General features: G+C 45.7%; 1 protein-coding gene across 1 annotated transcript in view; it reads right to left on the reverse strand.

Moving 5' to 3' along the window:
• LOC123745537 (hemocytin) overlaps window positions 1-23322 on the reverse strand; it is a 246400-nt gene that overhangs the window by 23867 nt on the left and 199211 nt on the right. The window contains 8 exon segments of the mRNA XM_045726149.2: window positions 954-1158; window positions 2642-2827; window positions 3606-3730; window positions 3870-4050; window positions 4331-4530; window positions 8075-8189; window positions 17940-18140; window positions 19064-19377. Coding sequence (XP_045582105.2) covers window positions 954-1158; window positions 2642-2827; window positions 3606-3730; window positions 3870-4050; window positions 4331-4530; window positions 8075-8189; window positions 17940-18140; window positions 19064-19377 — 1527 coding nt within the window.

Here is a 23322-nt window from a genome sequence, read left to right on the forward strand (position 1 = left end):
GCAATTTTCACCAGAATAGGGGGTTTGTTTTGGGATGATTACCTTTCTGGATGTTTGCCCCGGTCGATGGCAGACATAGAATGCTTCCAACCACACGGGGTTTCTATAGGCCATTGCTTCCCTTGCCTCTCTGAGGGGGCCTGGTTCTGGCCATGGTCCCCGGTAGGCTCTAAGAACTCCATACACATGACTGATGCCAAAGTCTGACATTAGCATATCAGCCTGGTATAGCTCCGGGGAGCCGACGGGGCTCCCCCCAGAGAGTACCTAATTTCATCCTCGTAGTTTCCTACCTTATGCTTTAAACTCATGCTGTATCTTGTACTACCCACTTCCCCAATATTAGTACTTAATCCTAATTAAGTACTTCATCTTTACCTGTGTAATCACCTCTGTCAATTTATATTGTTGATATAAAATGTTAGATAAGGACCTGCCCGAAACGCTATGCATGTTAGTGACTTTGCAAGAATGTAAAAATATCACTAATGATGTAATCGCACCAATCCATTGTACCTTCTTGTAAATGAAATATTATTATTATTATTATTATTGTTATATTGCCCAACCACTTGGGCGGGACGGTTGAGCGACGGTCTCGCTTCATGCAGGTTGGCATTCAATCCCCGACCGTCCAAGTGGTTGGGCACCATTCCTCCCCCCCCTCCCGTCCCATCCCAAATCCTTTTCCGGATTCCTTCCAAGTACTATATAGTCGTAATGGCTTTGCGCTTTCTCCTGATTGTTCCCTCCCCTTTCCTTCACCTGATGTTTTGTGTCTGGGAGAATTAGGAATATTTATGTGCGAATGTAAATACTTAGTGTTTTGGCACAATCTTATTCAGTACTCATATGTGTAAATTTGTTCATGTATGTCTGTTTATGTATTTGCACTCTGTATATGTATTCATGTGCACGTAGATAAGTATAACTTTACCTTGTTTGATATTTACCTTGTTTTTGCTCGGGAGGGATGAGTTTAGGGCAGTCCTCACGTGGAATACAAACACAAACATACTGAGGGCAATCATTGAGGCCCTTAGTAAGGTTCCAGTCTTTGCCATAGCCACAGTCATCATTTGGCTTCGGGTGCTCTGGACACGGTAGTTGCTCACAAGTCATGTTCGCTCCACAACAGCTGTCTTCAGAGCCTGGAACCTACCATAAGTGCCATAAGTTAATACAAAATTCATTATAATACAATTTATCCACTGGAGTCATTCAACTTCACAAACTATATAATATTCAGAACATGGTCACTTAACTCCAGATACTTTGCAATATTCATCATTATCATTTGTAACCTGTATATTATTTGCTCAATTTCTTGAACAATTCATATATGTTACCTTCCTTCTCATTTAGTGTTAGGTGTTTACCCCAATACTGTTTGATACCTGCTTGATGGGGTTCTGGGAGTTCTACTCCCCAAGCCCGGCCTGAGGTCAGGCTCGACTTGTGAGAGTTTGGTCCACCAGGCTGTTGCTTGGAGCGGCCCGCAGGCCCACATACCCACCACAGCACGGCTGATCCGGAACTTCTCTTAGAAAACGGTCCAGTTTTCCCTTGAAGATGTCCACGGTTGTTCCGGCAATATTTCTTATAGTCGCTGGGAGAACGTTGAACAACCGCGGACCTCTGATGCTTATACAGTGTTTTCTGATTGTGCCTATGGCACCTCTGCTCTTCACTGGTTCTATTCTGCATTTTCTTCCATATCATTCACTCCAGTACGTTGTTATTTTACTGTGTAGATTTGGGACCTGGCCCTCCAGTATTTTCCATGTGTATATTATTTGGTATCTCTCTCGTCTCCTTTCTAGAGAGTACATTTGGAGAGCTTTGAGACGGTCCCAATAGCTAAGGTGTTTTATCTCATCTATGTGTGCTGTATATGTTCTCTGTATTCCCTCTATTTCAGCAATCCTGCTCTGAAGGGGGAAGTGATTATTGAGCAGTACTCGAGACTGGACAACACTACTCGAGACGGGACAACACAAGTGACTTGAAGAGTACAACCATTGTGATGGGATCCCTGGACTTGAAGGTTCTCGTAATCCATCCGATCATTTTTCTGGCTGACGCAATATTTGCTTGGTTATGTTCCCTAAACGTTAGGTCGTCGGACATCATTATTCCCAAATCCTTGACATGCTGTTTTTCTACTATGGGAAGATTCGATATATATAGCTGCTATATATATATATATATATATATATATATATATATATATATATATATATATTATATATATATATATATATATATATATATATATATATATATATATATATATATATATATATATATTATATATATATATATATATATATATATATATATATATATATATATATATATATATATATATATATATATATATATATATATATATATATATATATACACTGCTCGATATATATACTGTATATCCAAAAAAATTAAACGAAATACATTTTAGTTATGCCCAAAATACTTTGCATATTAAATTACAATTTCTGTAACAACTAATTAACCACTGAATTATGTTTTTCTGCATATTATTTAAATAAAATAATTGCAGTATCTATGTAGTATCAACAAGCATGTTAACACATAAATTCATATTAATAAATGGTTATTTGGATATAGGAGCACTTACCTCAACAAGAGTGTAGCCTTGCCCGCACATAGGGTGCGGGGGGCAGGCCTTAAGCTGACAGATGGTGCCAGGCACGGTGCACTCGCATGTTTTGCAAGGCCCTTCCTGCCACACGTCCCCCACGTGGTGCTCCTTGTCACACATCTCGCAAATGCTTTCCTCCACACAAGTTCCGTTGTCCAGTACCTGAGGTCATTTGTTCATTACACATTACTACAAATTTTATTGTGTATACAGAAGCCACTAAATTAAGAAAATGTAATACACAGTTCAAGGAAGCAGCTATATACTATAATAGTATATAGTAGCCTGTTATCTGTATAAAATATACTATAATAGTATATAGTAGCCAGGCAGAGAAGCAGTGAGAAGTACAATGTACTCACCATGCCCTTTGGGCAGAAGCACAAGTGTACTCACCATACCCTCTGGGCAGAAGCACAAGTGTACTCACCATACCCTCTGGGCAGAAGCACACGTGTACTCACCATGCCCTTTGGGCAGAAGCACAAGTGTACTCACCATGCCCTTTGGGCAGAAGCACAAGTGTACTCACCATACCCTCTGGGCAGAAGCACAAGTGTACTCACCATACCCTCTGGGCAGAAGCACACGTGTACTCACCATACCCTCTGGGCAGAAGCACACGTGTACTCACCATACCCTCTGGGCAGAAGCACACGTGTACTCACCATACCCTCTGGGCAGAAGCACAAGTGTACTCACCATACCCTCTGGGCAGAAGCACAAGTGTACTCACCATACCCTCTGGGCAGAAGCACAAGTGTACTCACCATACCCTCTGGCCAGAAGCACAAGTGTACTCACCATACCCTCTGGGCAGAAGCACAAGTGTACTCACCATACCCTCTGGACAGAAGCACAAGTGTACTCACCATACCCTCTGGCCAGAAGCACAAGTGTACTCACCATACCCTCTGGCCAGAAGCACAAGTGTACTCACCATACCCTCTGGACAGAAGCAGCCTTCAACGGGGACCAGGGAACATGCATCAGGATCAGTATCAAGAAGTTCATAGTTTTCACAGGTTCGTACACAACCAGATACACAAGTACGGTACTCCAGACCTGAAATTACCCCAAAATATACTTTGACACGTAATTGACGTTTATAAATATAAATGATCTATCAATCTACATGAGCACACAATATACATTTCAAATGTTTGCAAGTCATAACCGAGCGAATTGCATGTGATTGACAAACCTCCCAAACAGGTCTTGGGGCAGAGATCTTGAGAGCGCCAGTCTAAACACACACCAAGGTCGGCACAGAGCTTGGCGTAGGCTGCAAGACTCTCGCATGCTGTTACATTTGGCTCGCTTCCATAACAAATATCAAGCTGGCACGATGATATATACGAGCCTGGATTCTCTAGTTGATGGCACTGTTCAAACATCAAGAACACTTCAGAACAATATTATATTTAGACGAATACATTCTATCTAAACGCCAAGTTATCCTAAAATGCTTTTCCGTCAAAAAATTTCAGCTACATCACATTTATTTTTGTTCATAATTTATTAACAAGGTTTGAATAACTGCATGAGGTTTGTCTCATTGCTCAAGTCTCAAGTAATTAGACAACTGTCAGGACAGATTATATAAATGAACATTTCCAGGAAGAGATTGACCAATATAGAACATGGAACAGTATGAACACAAACCATTCCAAATATGTCTTCATCCATTATATACAAGCAAGGGTCCTGGTCAGGAGGGAGAGGTTGGCACGACTCCTTCTCCAAGACACTGCAGGTGTTTGCTTCACCCTCCAGCAACCAACTCTGGCCGAAAGTGTCAACAGACTCCACGAGGCCTACGCCCTTAGCAACCAAGTCATCCTTCTTGTCGTGGTTACAGTTGCCTGCAAATATATAAATGTCCAAGTTTATTCATACTTTTCTTTACACACACTTAGTTTTGTCAGGAACAGAAAGCCTATAATATATATATATATATATATATATATACAGAGCACCACTTGGTTTCCGAACCCCTTGGGGACGAGACCCGTCGGTTAACATGTAAGTTCGTATACGAGAAATAGAGGGGAAAAATAAACTAGAAATGTAAAAAGAAATTTTTCCGAAAAATTTATGAAAAAAACTCTAGGGAAAAAAATCGTCAGGTTCATGGCGTAAATGCGACCGTGTTTTGTTTGTACTCATCAATAAGTGAAGTCCTGATCCGCTTTATAAAAGTCCTTAATTGTTCCTAACTGATTACTAAGACGTCTGGCAAACATCCTCTGGATGTTTCCTGCCAGCCTGCAGGCACATCCTGCCTAAAATATACGATGATGTACTGTACATTTAAGAAACAAATCTGGGTCACAGGTCTGTGGAGTGTGGTTAGGCTTACGGAGTCAGCCGGTCCCTCCCCCACCACCAACACACCTCCCCCTCTCCCCCCACCACCGACACACCTCCCCCACCCCCCACCCCAAACCCATACACACACACACACACACTCTCAAAGGTCACGTGGTTCACAGTTCACTTCAACACCCATATATCGCTTCCTGCCTGCCTGCCTCCTTCCCACCCTGCCAGCCTGCTTCCTTCCCAGCCTGCCTCCTTCCCAGCCTGCCTGCCTGCCTCCTTCCCAGCCTGCCTCCTTCCCAGCCTGCCAGCCTGCCTCCTTCCCAGCCTGCCTCCTTCCCAGCCTGCCTCCTTCCCAGCCTGCCTCCTTCCCAGCCTGCCAGCCTGCCTCCTTCCCAGCCTGCCAGCCTGCCTCCTTCCCAGCCTGCCAGCCTGCCTCCTTCCCAGCCTGCCAGCCTGCCTCCTTCCCAGCCTGCCAGCCTGCCTCCTTCCCAGCCTGCCAGCCTGCCTCCTTCCCAGCCTGCCAGCCTGCCTCCTTCCCAGCCTGCCAGCCTGCCTCCTTCCCAGCCTGCCAGCCTGCCTCCTTCCCAGCCTGCCAGCCTGCCTCCTTCCCAGCCTGCCAGCCTGCCTCCTTCCCAGCCTGCCAGCCTGCCTCCTTCCCAGCCTGCCAGCCTGCCTCCTTCCCAGCCTGCCAGCCTGCCTCCTTCCCAGCCTGCCAGCCTGCCTCCTTCCCAGCCTGCCAGCCTGCCTCCTTCCCAGCCTGCCTCCTTCCCAGCCTGCCAGCCTGCTTCCTTCCCAGCCTGCCTGCCTGCCTCCTTCCCAGCCTGCCAGCCTGCTTCCTTCCCAGCCTGCCTCCTTCCCAGCCTGCCAGCCTGCTTCCTTCCCAGCCTGCTTCCTTCCCAGCCTGCCTCCTTCCCAGCCTGCCTTCTTCCCAGCCTGCCTCCTTCCCAGCCTGCCTCCTTCCCAGCCTGCCAGCCAGCCTGCCAGCCAGCCTGCCTGCCAGCCTGCTTCCTTCCCAGCCTGCCTGCCTGCCTCCTTCCCAGCCTGCCTCCTTCCCAGCCTGCCTCCTTCCCAGCCTGCCAGCCTGCCAGCCAGCCTGCCAGCCAGCCTGCCTGCCTGCCTGCCTGCCTGCCAGCCTGCTTCCTTTCCAGCCAGCCTGCCTCCCCCCCTGCCATCATGCTAACGGGTAGTGTGTGTTAGGCTTATCTTCGGGAATGAGCCGGTCTCACCCCCACCACCAACAAACCACCCGCCCCCCTACATCCATCTCTCAAGGTCACGCGGTTCAACCGCGTGACTACCACTCACTCCCTGCCTGCAAGCTAGCCTGCCTGCCTGCAAGCTAGCTAGCCTGCCTGCCTGCCTGCCTGTGCCTGCCTGCCTCTGCCTGCCAGCCTGCCTTTCCCTCCCTAATTCTCACTACTTCCATCCCTTCCTGCCTACCTCCTAGCATCTCTCCCTACCTCCCCCTCCCTCTTAGCATCTCTCCCTACCTCCTAACATCTCTCCCTACCTCCCCCTCCCCCCTAGCATCTCTCCCCCCCCCTCTCTCACTGATTCCCCCCCCCCCTCATTCATACTGCCTCCCACCTAAGTTCCATCGTCCATCCACCCACCAGTCAGCCATCACTGACGCAATGCGTGCATTTGGAGCCAACATGGTGCACAGATGTTTCTTGATTGTGCAGATATGTAAAACAAAAGCACAGAATGAACATTCCAGCCTTATGACAATTCAAAATAATAGGAATAATAGGCCGTGAATCTGTGAAGTCACAGTGGGCAAACTGGACCATCTCCCACCCACCACCACAAGCCGGCGTGACGCTTGGTGGACCCCTTCCTACCCGAACTTTGTTCGGGTAGCATGACTCCCCAATCCCAATCGGGAAACTGGAAGTTTCGGATAACTAAAGTTCGGAAACCAAGTGGTGCTCTGTATATATATATATATATATATATATATATATATATATATATATATATATATATATATATATATATATATATATATATATATATATACATATACATATACATATACATATACATATACATATATATATATATATACATATATATATATATATATATATATATATATATATATATATATATATATATATATATATATATATATATATATATATATATATATATGACAATGTCAGACCACGGAGGAAAAATGAAACAGGAATTTCCTTAAGTACTTTCGTATATTAAATACATCTTCAGAAGGTGAAGATCACGTGTTTATTCTCGTGATATACACACACACACACATATATATATATATATATATATATATATATATATATATATATATATATATATATATATATATATATATATATATATATATATATATATATATATATGTCGTACCTAGTAGCCAGAACGCACTTCTCAGCCTACTATGCAAGGCCCGATTTGCCTATTAAGCCAAATTTTCATGAATTAATATATTTTCTCTAATTTTTTTCTTATGAAATGATAAAGCTACCCATTTCATTATGTATGAGGTCAATTTTGTTTTATTGGAGTTAAAATTAACGTAGATATATGACCGAACCTAACCAACCCTACCTAACCTAACCTAACCTATCTTTATAGGTTAGGTTAAGTTAGGTAGCCGAAAAAGTTAGCTTAGGTTAGGTGAGGTAGGTTAGGTAGTCGAAGAACAATTAATTCATGAAAACTTGGCTTATTAGGCAAATTGGGCCTTGTAGAGTAGGCTGAGAAGTGCGTTCTGGCTACTAGGTACGACATATATATATATATATATATATATATATATATATATATATATATATATGAAAGTTTGTGAGGGTACCACCTCTGGTGCCAATGTGGGGACCCATAGCCTCGGCGAAGAAAATAAATATATATATATATATATATATATATATATATATATGTGTAATATAAAAGTCCAGGGAGTACCAAAACAACGTCGTCTCTTCATTATCGGATGTGTGGTTTGGTCATTATAGTCCCCAGATAGACATAAGACTGGTATGATTAATGAGTAAAGGTAGTTAAGTTATTAATGAGTTAAGGTAATTAATTAATTAGTGGTGCACTCACCACACAAGCCCTCCGTCTTGTTGAAGTAAAGGTAGGATGGCAGACGGATGGTGAACTGATGGTTTTCCAGGAAGAAGTCCACCTCCAGCTGCAGCTCCTTGACGGTCACCATCACCTGGGTGCACACAAACCTTTTACACTCTTATTTTTAAATTTCTAATAATGTATAAATGTGATACATGTGACACATATATCATACATGAAAAATGTTTTGTCTTCACAACATATGTGACACAATTTATGACATGTGTCACATTGACACATGTGACAACATATAAACACAATTTATACCTAATCGCAATTACTATTAAGTTTTAGTCTAAGTGTTTTTTTCCCCCCACACCTTGCCCGAAACCCTATGCATATTAGTGCCTTTAGGAATTACATGTACTAGCTCTATCTATAAATCCAACATTATGTGTGTAAATCAACTATATATGTACTTTTCCTGAATAAAAATTTATTTATATATTTTTGTTATTATTATTATTACCCAAACAAATGAAATTCAGTACAGTATTGATACCGTACTGGGAATTTCATGCCGATAATGTACATAAATGACATTTTTTGTGGAGAGCCCCTTCGGCTCCCCGGAGCTATACCAGGCTGATGTGTATATATTAGACCATGGCAACAGTCAATCAAAGGAGTTCTAGGCCTATTGGGGACCAGAGCCAGAACCTGGCTCCCCTCAAGAGAGGCACGAGGAGCAATGGCCTAAAGACATCCCCGTGTAATTGGAAGCTGTCTTTGTCTGCCATCTACCAGATCAGGAATCCAGAAAGGTAGGAATTTCGAAACAAATTACTGCTGATCAAAAAAATTGCAAACCGAAAGCCGAACCAGCAAACAGAACTCCCTAAACAAAAACAAGGAAACAAACATTCAAAATTCAAAATCAAATGTTTATTTAGGTAAAGTACATACATACAAGGGGTGATACAAATATTGATAAATTTATAGATAGAGCTAGTACATACAATGCCTAAAGCCACTATTACGCAAAGCGTTTCGGGCAGGAAAAACATTAAAGACTAAAACTTAATACTAATTGAGATTAAAGTATAAAATGTGTTGAGAAAAAATAAAAATAAAAAAGGGGAGAACATGGCAGAAAAACAGCAAAAATACAGTTAGGTCGACAAACAGCATTGTTTAAAAATAACAGACATGGGTTGACATTATAGGGGTAAGGTAGGTTACAGGGAATTAATTAGGTAGTGCTTAGTTTTTATCTTAAACTGGTTGAGAGAGGTACAGAGAGGTTGAGAGAGAACATGACGTCATCACGACCGCCGCGCATCAGTCTGTGCAACACCCATCCCGAGAAGGAGAAGGGGGGGTCCCAGACCTCCACGCCGGGAACTCTCCTCAGTTCAAGAGGCTGTTGTGTGGGTGACGGGCGATCACCCTAGGTGGCTCCACTCTTTGCGCAGTGTGGTGTTGTTGCTCTCATTTGGTAGAGTGTGAGCCAGAAGTAACACAAAAGTACTGGGGCTGCATGCACCTAGGGCCACCTTCTTTAGGTGCCCTGTAAGTACTGCCTTTGCAGCCTCAGGGTTATCTTCCCTGAGCCGTTCAGGAGCAGCTACCTCCGTGTGGTTCTGTCACTGCTCGGTGATTGCCCGCCCATGGGGGTTCAGCCTGGGAGGTTCTTACTGCTGTTTACCTTTGGGTAGGAGGTAGTTTTGTCGCTGGCTGGGACGCGAGGTACTTTGCAGTTGTCTGATATATGCACAGCGACCAGTTCTGTTCATCTGGAGATCTGCTTTTGCGAGGTTTTTCTTTTTTGTTTTGTTTTGCCTGGTCTGCCTTGTGTGGTGGTAAGACCACTTGCAGGAGTTTGACAGCTTTCCACTAGGTCCCTCATACTTGCACATGTCGCAGGGGTTCAGCTTTTAGTTGTTTGCTTGGTAGTTCTGGGATAACCGGTTAGCAGTACCTCGCCTGGGCCTCCCTTAGCAGTCAGCCTAAGGGCCCTGGAAACCCCCTTTGGGGCTCAGTGGTCCAATGCACTCTGAGTCCCACCTCGCCTTGTGTGAGTTTGAAGGTTGCTCTGTCCCCTTGTCTCAGGGTGACACTCACCGTCTGCCTCCGTCATGCTGCCTGTTGGGGTCAGTGACACCTATGACCCGGAGTCCTGCGAGTGGTATTCTTTGCTTGTACTCCATTCACCCAGTCCACTGAGACTGATATTTGAGTGCAGGCAGCTTTAGTGTTGGATGCGAGGTTTAGGTTGCAGCAACATGCGAGGTTGGTTGCCTTTCCGGATGCCCCGCAGCTGCCCCGCTGAATTATACTGGTAGTGAGACTCGGGTGGCTTCGGGGATTGCCACTTCCGGATCGGCGGCAGAGGCATTCGAGCCTGGTCCTGCTGCCAGAGCTTTTGGGCCATTCCAGCAGGCCCCTTCATCCCTGCTTTTCCGGTGGACTTTGCTTTTTCTCCAGAGGCAGAGGCAGAGGGTTTGAAGGACGACTCGGCCCCGGGTCCTGACGTGGAGGATTCCGGGGCTGGGGAGGAGTTGATGTGGAAGATTCTGGGCCTGGGGAGGAGTTGACATTGGGGGGGGGGGGCCTCAGCCCTACTTGCTCCTGCTTGGATGTTTGGTACCCTCTTGTTGTTACAAGAGTTGGGGTTTTTGTTACAGTGGAAGGGTTTTCCAATCCCCTTCCCTGTACGATTTTGTTATGAGTTCGACTCCTCCCCGGGTTTGGTTCCGAGTTCCCTCGGGGTCCTCTTTTCCTTATTGGGTGCGTTACAAGGTGCCAGAGTCTTCCTGGCTGGCAGACTGCCTTTTCTTTCATTGGGGGCATGGCATTCATCCTGTCAGACTGCGCACTTGAATGGCGAGAGTTGCCTACGGTCGTTCAAGTTTTCCTTGGGGGGGGGGTGAGTTCGAGCACCTCAATGCGTGCTTGTTCGCCCCTGTCCTTCCTTATGATGTCGGCCAGGTATGGCTTCCCGTGCAGGTTCCCTCCCTTTCAGCATCCCTGGTGGCCGAGGATTTGTGCTCCCATGGGCACTTGGCTTCACTCTTGCATTTTTTTCCCCTGCTGGAGCTGTCTTCGGACTGGCTTGTGGTGGGTGTGGAGGAGCTGGATTCCAAGCCAGTGTTCGGTTTGCTTGCTTTGGCTGCTCAGGCGCCAACTGCTTTAGTGAAGTTGTATGCGCCGTTTCTGAGGGAGGCAGTGTGTGTTCTTCGCTTCTCACCTTGCGTGCTGACAGGCGGTGCTCGTCCATTTTTTGGAATCGTCTTGGGCTCTGGCTTTTAGATTTTCATCCCCTTTTTGTCCGTTGCTGTTTGCAGAGTCTGCGGTGGTGCATTTTCTGCAGGCAGCTTCATCTTGTTGACGGCCTATGTCGAACTTGTAGGTTCTCCATGGGGGCCGTGGAGGTCCTGCCCAGAAGGGTCGCGCCAGGTCTCGGGGTTCCTTCGGTCGTCATAAGCAGCAGTGCCAGATTCGGGCCTGGGCCTTATGTGGAGTTGTCGGCTCAGTAATCGCTCCGAGTATTAGTCGAGCTCTCGTAGGGGTCGTCGGCCCTTTGACAGTTCACCCTGTTGGCGGGGCGATAGGGTGAAGGCTCGCGCTGTTTGTTCTCACCTGGTTCCATGATTCGTGGGCAAATTCGGGTCATTTTCCTCTGGCCTGCAGTGGTGTTGCTTCTTTTCTTCTCCTTCAGGGGGATTGGGGCTAGCAGGGAGGGCCTCTTCCCTGGCGCTCTGTCAGGTCGTCATCCTGGAGTGGGTTTCCCGCCTGTTTTCAGTTCCGAAACGGGACTGGGCAGATCTGCGAATCATACTGGACTTGTCCCGTTTGATCCCCTGGGTCTTTTGCCCCTCATTTCAGATGACCACTCTGCCTCGGGGTCTGGCTGCTTTTGGCACAGGGTGCTTGGATGGTGTCTCTGGACCTCTGGGACGCGTATTAGTACGTCTGGTTTTCAGGGACTGACTCAGTTTTGTCGTGGATTGACAGACTTACAGATTTTGTTGCTTTCTTTCCAATTTGGATTTGGCACCTCGCGTGTCCACACGCCTTAACCGGGTTGCGGTGACCCGTTTGAGTTCTGGCTTACCTCAGTGATTGGCTGGTGTGGGCTCCCAGCCAATCTAGGTGTCTGCTCGCCAGGGATTTGGTTCCTTACCAGCTCACCGGGTTCCTGTTTTTGGTGTACTGGAAAAAGTCCCATTTGGTTCCCTCTCAACTTCAGACTGGGCTGGGTCTTGTGTGGGACTCTCGGACCGCTTCCTTGTCTTTCCCTCTGGTGCCGTTGGTGCGACTGTGGTCACACTTACATCTGTTTTTGGAGGGCACCCGGGTCACACCTCGGTTGTTTGAGTGGTGGTAGATCCACCTAGAGGTGGATCTCTTTGCAGCGACATGGTCGAGGCATCTTCCAGTGTACGTGGCACCCTCCCCGACTGCGAGGCCGTCGGGGTCGATGCCTTTTGGCTGGACTGGTCGAGTTGGGGTTCCCTGTACCTCTTCTCACTGGTTCGGTTGATGCTCTGGGTCCTGGTTAGCTTAGAGAAACTTACCATGGATGAGTAGTCCTGTTTGACTCTTCGGTGGCTGGCCCAGCCCTGGTTTCAGGTGCTTCTTGCTCGATGTTGAACCCAAGCAAGAAACGCCTCTTCCAAGAAGAGCAAGAAGGGTCTTCCTGCGGCTTCACCTCTTTCAGCGGATTGGTTTATTCTGGTACTTGGCTGATTCGATCTTCTCTGCTTCTCGCGTCTGGTCTTTTTGATGCGGGCTTATCACCTCCCCATCACCTATCACCTTGATCACGTATGGTGATCAGGTGGCTTAGTTGGTGTCCCACCTGCAAGTTTTGTCTCGACGGCAGTATCAAATTTCCTGGCGGTCTCTTCAGCACTTGCCTCCTCGCAGATTGTCTTTGATTTCTGGTCGGGTTGTTTTGTCCTTTCTCTCTTGGTTGTTTCCGGACCGTCTTCTTATGCCAGACACTGTCACCTCGTTTCGGGTGGCACTGGCGGAGCCGCTGCAGCTTACATTTGGGGTGGATGTCACTTCTGCTCTGTTCCGCAAGCTTTCTCTGGCGTTTTCACCTCCGGCCTGCTCATGCGCTGCCTGAGCTGTCCAGGTCGTTGCACCGGGTGCTCTCTTCTCCCTTCTCCTCGGTTTGGGGTGGCCCCCTCGGTTCAGAACTGTTTTTCTATGGCTCTTTTCTTGTTGGCATTGGCCTCTGGGGGTCAGGTCAGAGTTTCATGATCTCCTCTGGCACAGGGTTACTGCTCTTTCATTCCTGGTGGCCTTTTCTTCATTTGCAGCCATCTCCTTCTTTTCTGGCGAAGAATGAGTCTGCTGCTTTCCAAAGGGGTCCTTGGGTTGTTGTTGCTTGGTTGGTTCGGCCAGGGGTGCATCATGTTTTGTGTCTGCTTGTGGCTCTTCACCGTTATTTGCGTGTTACGGCCTCTGTAGCAGAGGAATGCGCTTTGGGTTGACCCAGTTTCCCTTCCCTACTCCAGGGCGTGGGTCTCCCAGGCTGTTCGCAGGATTATTGCGGTCTTTCCCAGTGCCCACGCAGTTCGCAAGTTTGGCATTCGACTGCTGTTTTGATAATGTCCTTGGGGCCCGGGGACATCTATCTTTTTCTATCTTTTGGGCACGGGGCTATTGGAGATTGAACAGGGTCCTGGCTGCATGTTACCTTCTTAATGTTCTTAGTTCTTCTTGGACGTGTATAGCCTTGGGTCGCAGGTTGCGGCTTGTATTCTCGACCTTGAGTTGAGGCGCGAGTGACGACCGCCTCCCAGGTGAGTCCCTTTTCTTCTTTGGTTAGGTAGCGCCGGGAAGATGAAGGGGCTCTCCACAGAAAACCAGTGTTGAATGTAATGAAACGCCATGGGTGAGACACGGACGCTCCCCGGCATCCCTCTCTCCCTCTGGTCGGTGGAGGGAGAGAAGGCAGAACCGGGTCACACACGAGGAAACAAAGCCCCCTGAACCCACAAAGGGGACCCAGGAGGAAGAAACCTCCAGAACGAAACCAAAGAACCCAAAAGAAACCCGGAAACGAACCAGGGGGAGCCCAAACCACCACATTTGCCAGCGGAGATACCTCACAGAAAGGCAAAGCACAGCCCCCTGACAGAACTCCCAGGGAAACTGAGGGACAAGGTGTGGGAGCAAGCATAACAGCCAGGGACACTGAGCCCAAGGGCCCAGACCCAAAACAGACAAAATGGAAAACCCGGTGTAAAATGAACACTCAAACGTTCCCAGAGGAACAGGAAACGGACAGAAAAGCAAAGAGACGACAACAGGAGAATAAAACCCCTGAAAAAGGGTGAAAACTCACCCCAGACGCTCGCTTGCACACCCAGGCGCATGTAAACAAACCGCAACGCTGCCCTGGTGGCCACGCCGGGAAACCGGCAGAAGAAAATGGCCACCAAAACAGAGGGTTGTGACCGATGCAAAAGATACGAAAACATGCCAGCAAAAGTGGGAAGCAAGCAGACTGGATGGGCAAAAAACTCTGCCCAAAAGCAGAAACCTCAGGGAGGGGCAAACCACCCCAGAACTGCTAGCAGGCATCCCCCACAGCCCTGGGAACTAGCAACAGAGGCTTCGGGGCAGAGCCGTCCTCCAAGCCCTCCGCCCTTAAAGAAAAGGAAGAGTCCATGGGAAAGGCAGCAAGAAAGGGCCGCTGGTAAGACTCAGAAGCCTTGGCAGGAGGAACAGGCCCGAAAACCTCCGTCCCCAACACGAACGGGGCAGCCCCCGAAAACCGCCCGAGTCTCGGCCCCAACTAAACCCCACCCCGACCCCGAAACCAGCAGACGGTCTGGAGCCAGGAACAGGGAGGGAAAGGGGCGAACAGCACCTAACCAAAACGGGGCGGCCTCGGGGCATCCGAGTGGGAAACCAACCTAACGTGTTGCAGCAACTTAACCTAGCTTGCAAAATGGATGCCGCCTGTACTCTGAACAGTAATAACATCAGGAGAGTACTGGAGACCAAGCAGAGAATCTCTCTTGCAAGACTCTGGGTCAAGGTGTCAGTGACCCAACAGGCAGCATGACAGAGGTAAAAGTGGCGACTGTCACCCAGAGACAAGGGTACAGCAACCAACGATCCCGTACAAGACGGGTTGGAACCTGGAAGACACATTCACCGAACCCAGACAGGGGTTTCCAGGGCCCGTAGGCTGACTGCTACGGGAAACCCAGACAAGGTGTTGCTAACCGGTTAAGAAACCCAAAAATAACAAGAGGGTAGAGGATAGCACTGAAAACCCATTCAGGCTTGTTTGCATTTGTGTTCCTCACGCGTGCCCCAAAGAATGAGGTGATTTGATAAAATGCTATGCCCAAGATTACCATCCGAGTGCCAGCGGAGAAGTGGTTCATATAGCTTCGGCTATCACTTCCTTTTGTCCGGTCGTGATGGTCAAGCGGATTAAGGCGTCCTGTAGTTACCAGTTGCATTGCTCCTGGGAGTATGGATTCGAGTCACTTCTGGGGGTGTGAGTTTTCAGTCACATATAGTCCTGGGGACCATTCAGGCTTGTTTGCATTTGTGTCCCTCACGTGTGCCCCAAAGAATGAGGTGATTTGATAAAATGCTATGCCCAAGATTACCATCCGAGTGCCGGCGGGGAAGTGGTTACATATATATATAACCTGGTTTGGAGTGGGGAATAAAATTGTGTCCTCACTTGTGATCAACCTGAGTGCCCCAACTGTATTGCCTTCTTCAATTTTCTTGCTGACTTGGATACTTAATTTTCTATTGTCACTGAGGGTCTTACTTTGTCTGCCAAGGCAGTGTTTGGGGAGGAGGATTAATTTGTCAGCCCTAGGAAAATCCCTAACTGCTTTATTGACGGATGAGGCCATTGTCTTGCTTCCTCTGCCTAGTACTCCTAAGCATGCGTTGCCAAAAAGTAGCAAATTGTGCCAGGCTTTGATGGTGCCTGGTTCATCAAGGGTATTTGACCCTCTGTTGACTTTTCTGATGAGGTCCATGTATTTCCCGGCAGCAAATAGGCGAGATGCCTTTGGGATGTGGGTGAGTGTCCTGGTTGATGTTGCTTTAACTGGAGCAACGAAAAGGAGGTGGGATGGAGGGGGTAGGGGGGACACAGGAGAGGGTAGCGGAGACATGGGAGAGGGTAAGGGGGACACTGGAGAGGGGGATTGTAAGGAGATGGGAGGAGAGGGGAGGATGGGGAGAGAAAGGGGGAAAAATGGGGAAGATGGGAGGGAAGGAGGAGAGGAATGGGTAGAAAGGGAGGGACAGAAAGAGGGGTAAAGGCGGGTGGGGAAGGGAGAGAGAGAGAGAAAGACTATCCCGGGCACCACCGGGTACCCCTCCTAGCGGAAGATAAAACAGGATGGTAAGAACAATGACTGGTCCCATACACTCCTGTGGAAGATTACATGTAAAGCTAAGACACTGTGTTCCCATGTAGGCCTATGGAAGGTAAGTGGGAGATGCAAGAACAGCACCTAGTCACATGTAGGCTTACGGAAGGTAAGTGGGAGAGGCAAGAATAATTCTGGTCCCATATAGGCCTACGGAAGATTAGTGGGAGAGGCAAGAACAGCGCCTGGTCCCATGTAAGCCTACGGAAGGTTAGTGGGAGAGGCAAGAATAATTCTGGTCCCATATAGGCCTATGGAAGATTAGTGGGAGAGGCAAGAACAGCGCCTGGTCCCATGTAAGCCTACGGAAGGTTAGTGGAGAGGCAAGAACAATGCCTGGTCCCTTGTAAGCCTACGGAAGGTTAGTGGGAGAGGCAAGAACAACGTCTGGTCCCGTGTAAGCCGACGGAAGATTAGTGGGAGAGGCAAGAACAATGCCTGGTCCCGTGTAAGCCTACGGAAGGTTAGTGGGAGAGGCAAGAACAATGCCTGGTCCCTTGTAAGCCTACGGAAGGTTAGTGGAGAGGCAAGAACAATGCCTGGTCCCTTGTAAGCCTACGGAAGGTTAGTGGAGAGGCAAGAACAATGCCTGGTCCCTTGTAAGCCTACGGAAGGTTAGTGGGAGAGGCAAGAACAATGCCTGGTCCCTTGTAAGCCTACGGAAGGTTAGTGGGAGAGGCAAGAACAATGCCTGGTCCCTTGTAAGCCTACGGAAGGTTAGTGGGAGAGGCAAGAACAATGCCTGGTCCCTTGTAAGCCTACGGAAGGTTAGTGGGAGAGGCAAGAACAATGCCTGGTCCCTTGTAAGCCTACGGAAGGTTAGTGGGAGAGGCAAGAACAATGCCTGGTCCCTTGTAAGCCTACGGAAGGTTAGTGGGAGAGGCAAGAACAATGCCTGGTCCCTTGTAAGCCTACGGAAGGTTAGTGGGAGAGGCAAGAACAATGCCTGGTCCCTTGTAAGCCTACGGAAGGTTAGTGGGAGAGGCAAGAACAATGCCTGGTCCCATGTAAGACTACGGAAGGTTAGTGGGAGAGGCAAGAACAACGTCTGGTCCCATGTAAGCCTACGGAAGGTTAGTGGGAGAGGCAAGAACAACGTCTGGTCCCATGTAAGCCTACGGAAGGTTAGTGGGAGAGGCAAGAACAAGAAAGGTGTCCAATTAAACTGTAAAATGGGAGAGCTGAGAAGTCAAGAGCTTGTACAAGCAATATGGCTGAACACAAGCTACTGGACAAACATAAGTCTTGGGACAAACAGAAGCTATAACACAAAGAAGAGCCGTGTAACAAACAATTGCTGATAAACAAATTTATGGTTGCATCAGTGTAATTCATAAAAATCAATGAACATACATAGACAGTTAGACAGCTTTTCGTTTATCAAATATTATATTCATTTAATTGTAGAGGTTTTACTAGAATGTGTCAAGCTTAGCTATTACGTAAGATGATACAAACTAACACACCTGGGTGTGATCTGGCTGTTCAACCTTGAGCCACTTTTCTTGGTGAGGGAAGGCGGTCAGCTGGTAGTCATCAACAGACACATTAAGGGCAGCTCCAGCACTGGACGAGATCAACACCTTGTGGGTCTTGAAGAGGACGCTCAGGGCTTCAGTACAGAGAGTGATGGGCTCTGTGGTACACCGCTTGTTGTGCACGATAACCTGTTTCCCACCACATCAATGGTCTTTATTTAGTGATGCACATATGGCCATGAATATATCATATGCAAACAATGTAAGATACATTTTCATAGTGTAATTAGTTAATGAATATATATAACTGTGATTGTCATATTTTGCTCAACACCACACAATACACACCAACACCACACAACACACACCAACACCACACAACACACACCAACACCACACAACACACACCAACACCACACAACACACACCAACACCACACAACACACACCAACACCACACAACACACACCAACACCACACAACACACACCAACACCACACAACACACACCAACACCACACAACACACACCAACACCACACAACACACACCAACACCACACAACACACACCAACACCACACAACACACACCAACACCACACAACACACACCAACACCACACAACACACACCAACACCACACAACACACACCAACACCACACAACACACACCAACACCACACAACACACACCAACACCACACAACACACACCAACACCACACAACACACACCAACACCACACAACACACACCAACACCATATAACACACCATACCGTGAAAGATTTTATCAAACAAAATTTATGGCCAAATTATTAACTCTCTTAAATATGAACCAATAATTAATCCAGAGTAACAGAGAATTACACTGGCACTTAAAAACCATCGAAGAAGAAATGACGGAACTCCTACATTTTCGTTTATATTTTATGTATGAATAATAAAATTACACAAGTACAGTGAGAAACTTATTATGATTAATAATATTAATAATGACAATAATATTAATAGTGTAATATAATAAAACAAACAATATCGAGATGTAACATAACCAACACAGGATTTTCATTAATTGAACATTCCACACTCTTCAAGAACACTACCCTGGAACACGCACCTGGAAATGGCGGGAGTCAAAGTGGTTCTTGTGCTGCACAGCCACATACGAACACTCCCCATTAAAGGTGTACTTGTGTTGATCAAAGGTGGTGTAGTGGGGGTCACCGTAGCCTTCACACACGCAGTCCTTGCACGCGTCTGGCGTCACGCACTTGCTTCCTTTGCGAACATATCCATCTGCACAGAAGCAGCCGGAGTTGCAAGGTCCCACCCTTTCGTTGCAAAGCTTTTCATCGTGCAAATTCTCGCATTGCTGCTCACACTCGAAGGGGAAGCAGTCGTAGTAGCTTTCTCCTGGGCCACATTCCTTACCTGTAGCACATATGGCCTTTTATATATATAAATAACTGTATATAATATATATATAATATATATGCATTATCATTTTTGTATCAACCCATGTATATCTTGTAACCATCAAATGCATAATAAAGCACAAAATATATATATATATATATATATATATATATATATATATATATATATATATATATATATATATATATATATATATATATATATATATTTTTTTTTTTTTGTGCTTTATTATGCATTTGATGGTTACAAGATATACATGGGTTGATACAAAAATGATAATGCAAAAAGGTGCTTAAAGGTTATGGATCTCTTGAAAAACACAACAATGGGAAACATTGATGAATGTCACAGACGGGTTCGATCATTGTTGCAAGTCAAACACTTCTTCGAATTCCTCTGAAGTTGGACTAGTGCCCAAGACGCAACAGGCATTTCCCCTCTGAATCGCAACACTGAGGCGCTGGAACAAGAAACTTTTTGCTCTCTGGTCTTTTGTAGCGCTGATGAATACACACAGAAACTGTATTGGAGGAGATCTAAACACTCCCTCTAATGCGTTATGCGTGGTTTCCTCCGAGGCTATGGGTCCCCCTTCTTCCAGCTAGAGGTGGTACTCCCTTCCCTTTTATATATATATATATATATATATATATATATATATATATATATATATATATATATATATATATATATATATATATATATATGTTGTACCTAGTAGCCAGAACGTCGTACTTGGCCTACTATGCAAGGCCCGTTTTGGTTAATAAGCCAAGTTTTCCTGAATTAATATATTTTCTCTAATTTTTTTCTTATGAAATGATAAAGCTACCCATTTCATTATGTAAGAGGTCAATTTTTTTTTATTGGAGTTAAAATTAACGTAGATATATGACCGAACCTAACCAACCCTACCTAACCTAACCTAGCCTATCTTTATATGTTAGGTTAGGTTAGGTAGCCGAAAAAGTTAGGTTAGGTTAGGTAGGTTAGGTAGGTTAGATAGTCGAGAAACAATTAATTCATGAAAACTTGGCTTATTAGGCAAATTGGGCCTTGCATAGTAGGCTGAGAAGTGCGTTCTGGCTACTAGGTACAACATATATATATATATATATATATATATATATATATATATATATATATATATATATATATATATGTCGTACCTAGTAGCCAGAACGCACTTCTCAGCCTACTATGCATGGCCCGATTTGCCTAATAAGCCAAGTTTTCATGAATTAATATATTTTCTCTAATTTTTTTCTTATGAAATGATAAAGCTACCCATTTCATTATGTATGAGGTTAATTTTTTTTTATTGGAGTTAAAATTAACGTAAATATATGACCGAACCTAACCAACCCTACCTGACCTAACCTAACCTATCTTTATAGGTTAGGTTAGGTTAGGTAGCAGAAAAAGTTAGGTTAGGTTAGGTTAGGTAGGTTAGGTAGTCGAAAAACAATTAATTCAAGAAAACTTGGCTTATTAGGCAAATCGGGCCTTGCATAGTAGGCTGAGAAGTGCGTTCTGGCTACTAGGTACGACATATATATATATATATATATATATATATATATATATATATATATATATATATATATATATATATATATATATATATATATTTTTTCAGTTGCATATGTCCTGGGGACCATTCAGGCTTCTTCGCATATATATATATATATATATATTATTAAATATGACCGAAAAAGTAAGATTAATAATTCTAACAGGAATTTTCTCAATCTTTCGTACATTGCGCTTCACTGTTGGAGGTAAATCAAAAATCAATTCTCCAAAATTCATTTTTATTTCTAGTCTGACGCGACACGGGCGCGTTTCGTAAAACTTATTACATTTTCAAAGACTTTAGTTCACAAATACACAACTGATTAGAACTTACGTATCTCCGATTTTATATCTACATTTGAGTGAGGTGGGAGGGGTGATGTGGCATTAACACAAGACAGAACAAGAGGGGATATTAATAGGGTATTAAAAGTATCAACACAAGACAGAACACAAACAATGGGTATTGAATAGAAGTGTTTGTAGAAAGCCTATTGGTCCATATTTCTTGATGCTTCTATATTGGAGTGGAGTCTTGAGGTGGGTAGAATATAGTTGTGCAATAATTGGCTGTTGATTGCTGGTGTTGACTTCTTGATGTGTAGTGCCTCGCAAACGTCAAGCCGCCTGCTATCGCTGTATCTATCGATGATTTCTGTGTTGTTTACTAGGATTTCTCTGGCAATGGTTTGGTTGTGGGAAGAGATTATATGTTCCTTAATGGAGCCCTGTTGCTTATGCATCGTTAAACGCCTAGAAAGAGATGTTGTTGTCTTGCCTATATACTGGGTTTTTTGGAGCTTACAGTCCCCAAGTGGGCATTTGAAGGCATAGACGACGTTAGTCTCTTTTAAAGCGTTCTGTTTTGTGTCTGGAGAGTTTCTCATGAGTAGGCTGGCCGTTTTTCTGGTTTTATAGTAAATCGTCAGTTGTATCCTCTGATTTTTGTCTGTAGGGATAACGTTTCTATTAACAATATCTTTCAGGACCCTTTCCTCCGTTTTATGAGCTGTGGAAAAGAAGTTCCTGTAAAATAGTCTAATAGGGGGTATAGGTGTTGTGTTAGTTGTCTCTTCAGAGGTTGCATGGCTTTTCACTTTCCTTCTTATGATGTCTTCGATGAAACCATTGGAGAAGCCGTTATTGACTAGGACCTGCCTTACCCTACAGAGTTCTTCGTCGACTTGCTTCCATTCTGAGCTGTGGCTGAGAGCACGGTCGACATATGCGTTAACAACACTCCTCATGTACCTGTCAGGGCAGTCGCTGTTGGCATTTAGGCACATTCCTATGTTTGTTTCCTTAGTGTAGACTGCAGTGTGGAAACCTCCGCCCTTTTCCATGACTGTTACATCTAGAAAGGGCAGCTTCCCATCCTTTTCCATCTCGTAAGTGAAACGCAGCACGGAACTCTGCTCAAATGCCTCCTTCAGCTCCTGCAGATGTCTGACATCAGGTACCTGTGTAAAAATGTCGTCAACATACCTGCAGTATATGGCCGGTTTCAAGTTCATGTCGACTAAGACTTTTTGCTCGATGGTACCCATGTAGAAGTTTGCAAACAGGACACCTAGGGGAGAACCCATGGCGACCCCATCTACTTGCTTATACATGTGCCCATCCGGGCTCAAGAAGAGTGCCTCTTTAGTACAAGCTTGGAGTAGTTTCCTCAGAATATTTTCTGGCATGTCAAGAGGAGTACAGGCTGGATCACGATACACTCTGTCGGCTATCATTCCGATTGTCTCGTCCACAGGTACGTTGGTAAACAGCGATTCTACGTCCAACGAGGCTCTTATCCCTGTGGCCCGTGTGCCCCGCAGTAAGTCAACAAATTCCTTTGGAGACTTCAGGCTGAAGGCGCAAGGAACATAAGGAGTCAGCAGGCCGTTGAGTCGCTTCGCCAGTCTGTACGTGGGTGTGGGTATCTGGCTAATGATTGGCCGAAGTGGGTTTCCAGGCTTGTGCGTCTTGACATTTCCATACGCATATCCAGGTTTATATTCCCCAATGATCTTTGGCAGGTGGAGTCCGGATTTCTTGGCGTTCACAGTTTCGGTCAGTTTGTTGACCTTTGCTTTTAATTCGGCTGTAGTGTCCTTCGTTACCCTTTGGAACTTAGTTTGGTCAGAGAGTATGATGTTCATTTTCGCCAGATATTCGTCTTTTTTAAGAATGACATATATTGGCGACTTGTCACCTCTCCTGACAACTATCTCCTTGTTCTCACGAAGACTTTTAGCTGCCGCTTTAAGCTCGGGGGACAGTATGGTGCTTCTGTAGTTGCCTCGATTCTTTCCTCCTTCTGCAATAAGTTCTGCTTGTAAGGTATCTTTGGTAGTGACCTTCTTTTGTGCCTCGAGG

The sequence above is a fragment of the Procambarus clarkii genome, chromosome 71, assembly GCF_040958095.1.
Source record: "Procambarus clarkii isolate CNS0578487 chromosome 71, FALCON_Pclarkii_2.0, whole genome shotgun sequence".
Lineage (NCBI taxonomy): Eukaryota > Metazoa > Arthropoda > Malacostraca > Decapoda > Cambaridae > Procambarus > Procambarus clarkii.